Genomic DNA, 12,554 nt, shown 5'->3' with positions numbered 1-12,554 from the left:
AGAGCAATGCACACTCTTAATGCATTAATTTGTGAAGCTACATTTCAACAACCTTAATAAGAAATAAAAAAATATTGTAGATTCTGGGGGAAGACAACTTCAAACACTATAAATACTACATATAATTAGCAAAGAAGCTGAAAAAGAATGAAGTTTCACTGGCCTGAAGCCCCATGCAATTTGAACCCAACTCATAAACCATAAGGAAAGAAAATCTCACCTACAAATCAAGGGTTCAACTGGAGATGAAACCTTTTGAGTACTCTCTCTCTCTATATATAATGTCAATTTTGATAATCTAGGATTCAAATTCTAACATATTTCACCTTGGAATAAGAATTTATGATACAAGTTTCTTATGTCCCTGTTTCCTTCAAAAAGAGATTCATTATCTGGATATTTTTGGCTGACAGTCAGCCTACTGCAATTCTCTTTCCTTAATGTAGGACCAGAAATATAAGAGATATGCCAATCAACTATAACAAATACTATGGAGAACCTAGCTAAGAGCATTTAAAGCATGTATCATCAATGCAATGAAATAATAGTAGAAAACACTGCAACTTAAGAGGAAAGATTCATGTATATCACAAAAACATACAAAGCCTTTTATCCACAACATTGTCAGCTATATGGATTACAACAAACAAAGCCTTTCACCAAAGAAAATTTTGCATAAGAAGACAAGCCAACTACTTGAGATTGTTGGAAGGTCGATGTTTCACAGAACAGTGACCAAACTAGTAGTGCTCCAAATTTTATATGAAATTATATAAGAAAGCCAAAGAATTTACCAATGCAAACAATTTTTCAAGCTGAAACCACCATAAATATCTATCCCTGCATATTGGCATTGACAAATCAACAGATTTGTTATCTTTTGCTCGAAAACCTACCAGGCAAACCTCATGGTTTAAACATGGCACCACCTAATTTAATAGTTTTCAATTCTCTCACCATTAGCTGTATAACCCTAAACCCTAGACCAATTAATTTGTTAACTAACTACACACTAAAATTAAATATTTATCAGTGTGTGTGTGTGTGTGTGTGTATGCAAAATGCATAAGAATACATTCAACTTATACTAAATTATAAACCAGATTAAGGAAACCAATGTGATTTCAAGAGACCTGATCATCCTAGCAGTGTCCTTGATGCAAATATTAACTAGGAAATACAGTCACCTACAGAGTATATTATAAAGAAAAGGAAATTTTTAATCTTTGCATAAAATTAGTGTTGCAACCCTGAAGGAAGGGGAAAGGGCCAGTAAGAAGCTCAGTTGATCCCCATGCCAAAAATCTTGAGACTACCTTAAACATATAAGGTGAAAAGAGATATTGGACAAAAAGAATATTCATCCTTAAAAATTTGCAAAAGTAAGAGGCCAAGTACTGAGTTGACGTGACAAATATTACACCTTAAGCCCTTCAGATTTACCTCGACCTATCAAGATCTGTAAGTGTTTTTATGTTGATCCTTGCTTTTTGCAGTACTTGTCTGTCACACAATATAGCATGCAAACTCTGCCAATCAGAATTTGAGGCTATACCGACTTACATGTAGAAATGAAAGAGTGAAGACAAAGATGAGCATGCCTTTTGTCAAGGTCCATCTATCCAAGGAAGAAGGAAAACAAGAAAAATGGGAACAAGGCTGCATTAATCTCATCCAACAAAGAAGAAAAGACAGAAAGTTAAAAGAAAATTACTTTTTACAAAATGATGGAACTATGTTTTCCTAAATACCTTGGCATACAAGTATATATGGTGTTCTGAAATATTTGTTTATTCAATCATCATGTTCATCATCTTCAGAATCTGCAGAACAACAGGATATTCAGAGTTGGCATTACGAGATAAAGTAATAGTATCCTCTTCCTAATTCATATAATGTAAAAATTTGACTTAAAATATAAACAAAATGAACTGCTTAAATGCTGCCGCGATATCAACAGAACAATTTTCCCTGCAGTCAAATTTCTTGCATCTGAGAGAATTTTTTCTGTTCTTAGGTAACTAGCTGCTTTATCATGTTTGAACATATAAAAACCTACTATTTTCGAATGACAATAACAACAACCATTTCAGTCCATTTATTTAGTCCTCACAGCCATGCAGGAGTTAAGACTTTAAGCATCATCAACACAAACTTTTCGAGTTTTCCTTGCTTATGCTTCAAAAAAGCTTGAAACATGTTTTCTCCCTCAGGTTGTGAAAGCATAATTATTATCAGTGAGCAAAACACACATCAACAGGTTACAACTACATGTGTACAGTTGGGTAGCCAGTTCGATGCTCAGTAAAGAAGAGTTATCCAGAATGATTTTCTTTTCTGTGCAGTGTTCTCCACATAAATCATAGTCTTGCAAGCTCCAAATTAATAATTCACTTTCTAGTGTTGATGTCAGATATCTATTCCTTTCTCCTAATGGTGTTAAAGAAGAAAATGTTTTACATTCTCATAAATCTAGAATTATCCTATCAATGCTTTAACTTTTACTTCTTTTTCTTCTTTCTTCCCTTAGATATGTGTTCCTAATTGAGCCTAGCTGCAATTTACAATCATTTCTAGATGGCTCATACCTGATCGAACATCATCAACCTGTCCTCCAGAATGGATTTGTCTGATAATCACTCTTATAATCAAGACCCACCAATAAATATGAAGAACAAGCAAGGAGAACAAAAGAGTGTTAAACAAATAATAGTATATAGATCCATCCACCATGTGCTTCTCCATGTCCAATGTCAAAAGAACTTCATAGCTGTGAAACATAAATTAAAAAAAATTTGAGGGGTTAAAATCTTAAAAGAAAGCAAGCAATTCACATAGCCTCCAACTGGAGAAAGCAAAACGCTAAAGGTAAAGGAGGATAAAGTAAGGAGTTTCCCAGTGACAGTGAAAAGCCAGTGATATCAGCAGGCCAAGCAAAGGTGTAGTAAAACAGCCAGTTAACAATGAAAATAATTAAGTACAAAAAGGAATGACAAAATGAAAAACAGACATAAAAGAAAAAAAAAGAAAACAGAAAATGATACAGTTCAGAGCTTCTAAACTTGGGTTCTCAACTCATAGAGAAAACTAGAACTTGAAGATTTTAATTAAAAATTAGAAACAACATTCCAATGATTAATTAAGAATTTAATGTTATGCAAGCAAGAGAGAGAAATATCTAAAAACCGGGATTGCTGAGAAAAGTCGCAATAGCTCTTTGTCTCATAATAACCAATAACAAATGCAAAAGGCACAAAAATGAGCCTCAAGGGTAAACTTTGCTTTATTCTTCCACAATTCTACACATTTTGTTGAATCCATTCATTAGCATTTTAAAGAAAAGAAAAAAAAGTAGCTGAAACTCGGGATATATGATGGGGCCATGTTCTGATGCAAGGATATACGGAGATCGGCAAACAAATGTAATCTACATCTAATTCTATTAATCAGTTTCTATATTCTTCAAAGTTTCTTTGTCTTGGCTGTTCTGGAACACTTTTCATCTACCCTATGGCATTGAATTATACTTTCATCAGACCAATAATTTTCCTCGGTTAATGCATATACATTGATATCATAAAATAAATGGAGCATGAATAATTCATTGTTTCATGTCCTGTAGGATGTTATAAAACAAAGGCACCTAATACAGAGCAATAACCATAAACATTAAAAAGTTCCAGTTAAGCTCAGACCGAGGCTCACCTTGTACTCCAGATTACCCAGAATGGGAAAAGAATCAAGCGAAGAATGGTCCAAGAGAGGGCAAAAAGAATAAATGAGACACTAGCAGGCCATTCAAACCCACTATATTTTGACATCTTTCCAATTTCTAGGAACACATCACTCCCATCATGAAGGGCAAAAGCAACCGAACCTACACGAGCAAACCTGCAACAGGCACAAGAAAATTACTAAGATGCAAAAGGATGAGAGTATTACTTCAACCAAAACATTAATCAGACATCAGAAAAGAAATGGTAACAGAGAGCACAAATATTATAGGTTTTGAAGCACAAACACACACACACACACACACACAATCCTTTATAAGCAGTCAGATGTAACTCGATTCTTCACAGAAAATGTAGAAAATGGGAGCTGTGCCGCATTGGTACACTGAATGAAATACCTGCATATGTAAGATAGCACGATGAGAATGATACTTGCTATGTGATGAACCATGGACACCACAAAGTCTGAACGCCTTGTCTCCCAAAATAACAATGCAAATACGGAATATGTATAGAATCCACCAACATACATGTATAATCCTTTCAACTTCAATCTGAGCATCAAAAACAAGCAAATCATCTACCAAGAAAACATGAGATGTCTTAAACGTGACTAAGAATCTGAGAATACAGATAAGTGTCAGATCAAACATGAAAAGATAATGCTAAATGACTTTGATATAGAAACATTATATATACATGAGTCAGGTGCTTACTTAATTTTTTGATCAGGCCAAACCTGCTCTCCAGGCCCTTCCCAAAAATACTTGGTATTGGTAAACCAAGGCTCACCATAGGAAACATAAATGGTCAAACATTCTGATGAAAGAAAGTAGACACACTTCCATGCTGATTCTTTGAATTTATTGAGTTTCTTCCTACTATCATGCGTATGAACATCCTGCAAGGTGTGGGCTTTGCCAAGGACCAGTCTCCTAGCCAGATTCTGCATAAAATATTAACAGTGACTTCAAATCAGGCAAACTTTTGAAAAATGGAAATAGCAAGAGATGAGAAGTAGAAGCCATAATTCATGAATGCAGGTTTCAATTAACACCATGAATGTACTTTTACCAAGTATCAGTCATTTCTCACTACTATTTCATGATCTTGTCAAAATTGTTCAAAGCAATATCAAAGATTAAGAATTTATTGATTATGCAAGAATGGTCCTAACTAAAAGAAATGGAACAAGTAAATATCAATAACAAGGACCCTGTATGGAAAGATGTTTGATGTAAGCCCAGATGCTTTTGAGTAACTGCAAACATCCTCTCTATTGTTCACATTTTATCATTGCAATCATCATCAATTGAGAGGAGAATGGACATAGAATCCGCTGATACTTCAAAACAAGACACAAAATCCCATACCACCTTTCCTCTTTCTTGTTGAACCATCAGCACCCCGCCCTAGAGGGTAGAGCATTTCATCACAATGTTAATGGTCATATGATCATATGACAACACATGAATATTTGTTCTTATATTTACAATTTTCATGTTAGCCTTCAACCAACAATGGTTGTGGCTTAAATCTAAAAAAGGTAACTCTTAAGTGGCTTGGTGGGTCAAAGGTCACCAGTAGTATTTGTTAGGGAGGGTAAGATTCATGCTCATTAATCTTGGCAACCAACTTGTCACCATTATATCCTCCATGAGACTAAGATTTGAGTATAACTTAATCCCTTAAGGGAGCACATATGAACTATTTGGTGGATCAACAAGGAAGATCTAGATCCATCAAAGTATGGATTCTGCAATGGATAAGAGTTATTATAGTCAAGGATAAAGAAGGCAACATTGACCATGATCTCCTTATCCCTTTGACCATGTATTGGTATGTTTTGCAAAATAGTTTTCTTACAGCTTCATCTAATTTCTACACAAAACCTTTTCCTAGATAAGACATCACAGCAAATCAAAATATTTTTTCAACAGTTTCATTTAATTTCTACACAAACCCTTTTCCTCTATCAGACATCAAAGCAAATCTCCAAAACTGTCCTCCATGTTAAATGTAGATTGAAACTTCATTACAACATAAAGATTTGGAGATACGTGATTGTATGAAGGCTGAAGCTGCCTCCTTTCTGAAATCAACTTTAGCATGCTTTGATAGATATACCCTAAAATAACTGAAACGCTATAACCTAACATTAGCAGTCATGACTCATCAAGCATGGTAGGTTGTCTTTAGTCTATGAAATCAAATAGTGCCTATAGCAAACATTAAGAAAGCAATTTACTGTTATAAAAGGAGATACCATAGGGTCACTTTAGTACTTGCCACAACACCAAACTCAAAAACTTGATCTCCCAAAATTAAGCCAAATAGCAGAATCAGTGTCACACGAGATGGCAAGTTATCAAAAAAATATCAAAGATTGAAGTTTTCAATCCTTTTCATCCTAAATTTGCTTAGTGAAAAAGTGTTTAAATCCCTTCAAAAGAAATCAATGATCTATCATAAAAATTAGACCAATTTTAAACATGTAAGTCAACAATGATCAAAGAATTGAAACCAAATAATTAAGTAAAGACTGTAAACCCGATCTAGTCCATCAAGACTAGAGAAAAAATTCTGAGTTGAGAGATGTGCTGAAGCGTGATTTTTGAATATGTCACAAAACCAACTAGATTGTGAAAGTTTTCAACATTCATTAATTTCAACTGTTCATATAGAAAAACTTGAAAAAAAAAAACATAAAAAGTAGTTAAAAGAAGTTGCTGTGATTACGTTAAATAACATAATGCAGTTCATACAAATCCAGATTCCAATCCAATTTTCCAGCAGTTATGTTATAGAAGTGAATACTTTCAATTCCAAGTTGAATAATTGAATCATGTTAACCACTCTCTCTAAACAGGGTTATTCTTAGAAATCAAACTTATACTATTAAAACTATAAGTAGTTGGCATAGAAAGGAAAGGTCTACGATCATAATTCATTCAACAAAAAATCTAATCGCAAATCAAAATAAAAGTCAACAAGGAATAATAGCGTTGAACTAAAATCCTTTTCTTTGACCCGCAATTCCACCATAATAGCAACAATAAAAAAAAAAACAAAGATGAGAGTCAAAAAAACAGAACGGTGAAGAAAAAAATGATAGTTATATACCTCAAAGACAAGTTTGTTTAGGAAAAACCTGACAGCAGGGAAGAAAAGTGCAAAGAAAGGAAGAAGCAAGAAATCGTTGAGTTCTGGGTAGGACTCTGACTCCCAGTTGATTGAGTTGGACAATCCAAAAAGACCCATTTGTTTGTAACGAAAGAACTTGGAGTACATTGAGAGAGAAAATAAAATTGATAAGATTTGTAGTGGTGAAATGAGGAGTAGCTGGGGTGGAGAGAGACAGCCATGTTTCTTCTTTACTATTTCGGAGTTGAAACCATGCTCTTTTTTCCTATGGAAAAGTGCGCACGTGAGGTGACCCATAGCACGAAGGAAAAAAAAAACAGAAATTTAACTCTAGTGGGCTGGAGACGGCACAGGAGGTTAAAAATAGTGTGGTGGGTGAGTCGTCAATCCCGTAATTTTGCGCGCCATTAAAGGATGACGTGGAATTATATGGGCTTAAACTTAAAATAGTTATATTTTGTGTATTAATTATTTTGATACGATTAAAATATGATAATTTCATATTTTAAATATATAAAATTAATTAATTTATTTTATTTAACTAATAAATTTATCATATAGACTTGTATAATTTATTGATTTATGATTCTATAAATAAGTCATATAAATTTTTTTAATATTATTAATATATTATTTGTATTTTATAAATAAATTTTGTGACTCAGGAATTATAGGTGCAGTGACGAATGAGTTTTCAATCTTTGAATATTGGTGATTTATTATGTTGATAGATTATGAATATTATTTGGATTTTATTATGATTCTCTTGTGTTCATGTCAGATTTTATTATCTTTTTGGTTAGTATTATGGATTTCTCACATACTTGATAAAAATTATTATTTTATTATAATTGTTTTATGATTTTTAATTTTAAATGTGAATGATAGAATTATATTTTATTTGTATTTATATTAAAATTAATTTATTAATAAAAAATATTTTAATTTAATCATATTAATTGTTTATTGTTTCAAGAGTTATTAATCATGTCGTATAAAATTTAATTTAATTTATTTAATAAACATATTAAGCATATCTTATAATAATACACATTTAATAAAAAATTTGTACAAATATTTATGATTTTGATTTGTTTAATTAATTATATTATATTTTTATTTACTTATATAAATATTAATAGCTAATATTTTCATAACATGGCTATCACGTACAAACATGATTGTCAAGTTTAGCATCATTAACCGAAGTAAGATGTTTAAAAGTTTACTTTTTACTTAGCAGTGGGTAAAAGATAAATTAACACTAGGCTTTTTTATTTTTTAAATGTATGAATTTTTTTACATTGGAAAGCTTACCGGGCTTGAGTCTTGTAAAGACAGAAAGTTCTTTCACCATTAAAACGTCTGTACATGAACTCTATGGTTTTTCTTCTTTTTTTTTTTTTTAAGTTAGAAATTCGAGCAGGCCTAACTATTTTGTTATAATTTTATTAATAAAATAAAATAAAAATACAATCAGGAGGGGGCATTTTGTCACTAGTTTGAAACTTTAGTCAAATTTCGTGTGTCGTTGTAATCTCGTGCTCGTAAAACTACATAAGCTTAAACGAGGTTTATTGACAATCGACGGGTAACATAAAGTAAATAAATATAAAAAAAAAGATTTGAGAGAATAAATAAGTATCATTACTCTAATGAGAGAAAAAAATAAAGTACCTAAAATCTAAACATAAAGTAAATTGTTTAATTCAATAAACTTGATTTTATTGCCTTATAATGACTCCTAATGATATTATTTATAATAACCTTCTTGACCTAAACTTAGTGTGTAAGTAAAAGTAAATATGAAAGTATCTAACCTAAACTTTTTTTAGAGTACAAGAAACGTAAAGTTGTAAAACTATACCTCCTTAATAAGTAAGTAATCAACAAAGAAAACTTTATTTTTGAAAAATATTTTAGTTGCACTAGAATACTTTGCTTGGCTGCCAAAGCAACAGCTGATGGACCCTTACATGTGGATTGACTCAACAGTCTTTACGGGCTGGAATTGTCATGGATCTGCAGACCGTGACATTCTTTTCTACTTGATTTAGGCAACGCCCTCATTGTCTCATGGTCTTTTTCCACTACAAGTCTTCATCAGGTTTCCCACAAGTGTCGTGGGTATGTTTGAGGTAGTTTTTCTCCAATTGTCTCGAGAACACTTCCAAGTTAGGATGCATTTTGCCATATGGATTATTGGCTCGCAATTGGCTAGTGTCATCCAAGTACATAGTTCATATGTGTGCAGTGTCTCTGTTTGCGACGCATCCAAAATTTGAGCTTGACGCGTAAGTAGTGTCAAAATTCAGTGAATCAAATCTCCTTTGCCTTGTAAGGAAGTCATGGAACACGTCTTCTCAATACTTGTCTGCCATCAATTCATCTAACCCCACATTGTGGTGAATCAATGAATCCATCGTGTTGTGCCATCCTTCGCAAAGCTCATTGCTATTAGACCCTAACTGCTCGACGTTGTCTTCAACCCATTCGAAGTTGCTCCACACCTCGTGATTGATAACTGTCTCACAACAAGATACACGGTTATTCAGTACTTGCAAAATGTCCTCAGACTCTTAACACTTCGTGGCACGTGTGTGCACAATTTTCCTATTTGCAACGTTCACACTATCTTGAACCAAGGTGTTCAAGCAGGATGTGGTATGGTCACCAATTGATGTCATTCGCTTACTCAATCTCTAAACAGTGTGATACTTAACTCTGGAAAGTGTTGCTCTGATACCAACTGTCACGAGCTTGGAATTTTAGCCAAGTTCCATGCGACGCTGTAGTCTCGTGTTCGTAAGACTACGCAAGCCTAAACGAGGTGTATTGACGATCGAAGCTGGAATGTAGAGTAAATGAATATGAAGAAAGAGATTGGGGAGAATAAATAAGTATTATTACTTCAATGAAAGAAAAAAACAAAATACTTGAGATTTAAGCACAAAGAAAATTGCTTGATTTGACAAACTTGATTTGATTGCCTTACAGTGACTTTTAAGGGTGCTATTTATAATAGCCTTCTTGACCTAAACTTGGTGTAAAAGTAAAAGTAAATATAGAAATATCTAATTTAGACTTTCTTAGAGTACAAAAAAAATAAAATTGTAAAACTATGCCTCATTGATGAGCAAATAATCAACAAAGAAGACTTTATTTTTGGAAAGTATTATAGTTACCCTAGAATACTTTGCTTGGTTGCCAATGCGACAACTGATGGACCCGTGCATGTGGATTGGCTCAACGATCCCTACAAGCTGGACTAGACATGAATCTGTGAACCGTGACACATTTACTGAACCTCCAGAATTACATAAGATAAGGAAAAAGAATTCCTATTTAGATAATTACTTTCTTTGTAGTTTTTTCTTTGAATGCATTGAATAAGTAATTTACTGTATACTAAAATCTAAAATGACAAATAAAATTAAAATAAGGAGTACTACTCGACTATATGGTTCTTTATATAAAAACATCATTCTAATTTCAATTATCATTATTACCATAACAGCAAGATCACTCGTAATTTTGGATCATTATTTTGATACAATATTATTAAATAAATGCAAATTTTTAGAAACTATTTTTTTATGGTTTTTGTAGTACATGAAATTTAAAAATCATGGATAGTGATAACCATATTTGGAATTAATAAAAATTGTTTCAATATGAACAATACACAAATAGGTAGAGAAATTTTTAGTTAGTCAAAATAACTCATAGGTCTCTATATTATAATGTTTTCATTAATTTAGTCTCTTATTCCAAAATTGATTAATTTAGTCCTTTGAAATTTTATGCAATTAAATGCTTCTATCTAATTCTGTCTAAATTGACCTTTAAGTGGTGTGGAAATATCAAACCATGCTGATATGGCGTTGACCTATTAGACAAAAAATATTTTTTGGTATAATAAAGTTTTGTTTAATTTAATCCTTATATTATAGATTTTTGTTTAATTTAATTCATGTACTCTACAATTTTGTACAATTTAATTTGTATGACGTGGTACAAAGAAAATAGTGTGGCAAAAAATTTTTTTGTTAACGTGTCAGTATCACTAACGGTTAAGTTGGAAAAAATTAAACAAAATGATTCAATTGCACAAAATGTTAGAGTACAAAATTACATTCACTAGTTTTGGGGTAAAGGAACTAAATTGATAAAAAAAAAAAACGCTGAAATATAAAGATTTGTGGGATATTTGGACTATTTTTAATTAGTAAATTTAATAAATTTTTAAATATAAAAAATAAAAATTTATTTAATTATTTTTTATCATTATACCAAAAATTTTCTATCTAATAAGCTATTCTATTATGCTTAAATGCTAAAACAAAATCATTTTCATTTTACATAAAACAATAAAGCATCGTCATATGAAGTTTTGTTTTTTCTCTAATACCAAACTAAGAAAGTTTCGTTAAAGAAGAAACAGTAAAGTCGTTAGAACACCAAACATAAAAGCAAACAAAAGAAGAAGAGCAAGGAATAATTAAGAACACCATACATAAAAGCAAATAAAAGTGAATAATTGAAACCAAATTATCAACATTACAACAATTACAATAATTGATGCCAAAATTAATCATCAACTCATCTTGAATAAAATTAGAACAGTTAATACAAAAATTCAAAGTCCTCTAGAAAAACTTTACTAATTAAAACTTGCGCTAGGGACAAAACTTGGAATGCCCAGGTATGAACCAAACAAGATGCTTCCGCATGCCCTTTAACTTCAAATAATTCCATGAATTAACGCATTCCTGGCTAATGGATAACCTGATATGTTTATAAAACCCTGTTGTTATTTTGCAGGCTGGAATATTACGAGTGGAATGCCTCCTTCGAATAGTTATGACTCAGTTTCGAGTGGCCCTGAAAGGTTGCATTGGAACCCTGCCAAGGAATGCCTCTTCGGTCTGCTCATTGTGATAATTGCGTTCATGGCCGTATTACTGCTGAAGTTGTCATGTTCCAAACCTCAGCCTGAACCAAACCCACCTAGCTACCAGTCAGAATGGCCAGAGCAGGTGGAGCACAAGTTAGCAAATGATGTGTCTGATGAGGTCTTTGTTATTATGGCTGGAGAACAAAAACCCAGTCGCTTGGCTAAACCGGTGCCTTCCTCCACTCAGCCGTGTGAACAGGTATGAGCAAAGCTATGGGTATAGAGATTTTACACCCTCCAATGTTTGTTACTAAGAGATGCTGTTTCCTCAGCATGAATGGATGCAGGATGAGAGTGATTGCAATCATACGAGACAAGGATATAGCAATTTCCTTCCATTTTATAATTGAAATAGTAACAAATTAAGTTGTAAATGGAGTAGTTTACCACATATTTCTCCTCTGCATTAGTGAATCTCACAGTTCAAAGAAAAGGGTGATGCTATTTTATCTCACAAAAACTTTGTGGTTGTCGAACTTAAGACAAAATAACAATTGCATAGGATTAATTTTTTATGATTAGTATGATAGTTAGACTATTATAAGGTTTAAATCCTAATAAAACTTACATATTATATCAGTTTATTGAATAAACTCCTTTAGATCAAATTTATTGTATTCAAATGACATTTTAAATTTTTATTTTGAATCAAATAAATTATAAATTTTAACAGAAAAATTAATCACTATTATTAGAATTCAATGTCTATTGGTATTTTT

The 12,554-nt window shown here is 32.2% G+C and overlaps 1 protein-coding gene across 1 annotated transcript; it reads right to left on the bottom strand.

Moving 5' to 3' along the window:
* Positions 1–1,199: 1,199 nt before the first annotated feature.
* LOC18604938 (ASC1-like protein) lies at positions 1,200–7,165 on the bottom strand. Its single transcript, XM_018118604.2, has 7 exons — positions 6,858–7,165; positions 4,451–4,680; positions 4,133–4,288; positions 3,706–3,891; positions 2,589–2,770; positions 1,752–1,823; positions 1,200–1,618 (listed from the first exon to the last, which is right to left on the bottom strand). Exons 1-6 carry the CDS (start codon positions 7,023–7,025, stop codon positions 1,795–1,797), a joined length of 951 nt encoding a protein of 316 aa, XP_017974093.1. The 5' UTR covers positions 7,026–7,165; the 3' UTR covers positions 1,200–1,618; positions 1,752–1,794.
* Positions 7,166–12,554: the final 5,389 nt, after the last annotated feature.

The sequence above is a fragment of the Theobroma cacao genome, chromosome 3 (assembly GCF_053813885.1).
Source record: "Theobroma cacao isolate CCN51 chromosome 3, ASM5381388v1, whole genome shotgun sequence".
Classification (NCBI taxonomy): Eukaryota; Viridiplantae; Streptophyta; class Magnoliopsida; order Malvales; family Malvaceae; genus Theobroma; species Theobroma cacao.
Note: the sequence above shows the minus strand (reverse complement) of the source record. Positions and strands in the feature narration are given on the sequence as shown.

Excerpts from the sequence above, each read along its gene's own strand:
- LOC18604938 (XM_018118604.2), bottom strand. The coding sequence starts at position 7,025 with ATGTACTCCAAGTTCTTTCGTTACAAACAAATGGGTCTTTTTGGATTG. Across the intron at positions 4,681-6,857 it reads TAAACAAACTTGTCTTTGAG|AATCTGGCTAGGAGACTGGT; the intron begins GTATATAACTAT and ends TATTTTATGCAG. Across the intron at positions 2,771-3,705 it reads TGGGTAATCTGGAGTACAAG|CTATGAAGTTCTTTTGACAT; the intron begins GTGAGCCTCGGT and ends TATGTTTCACAG.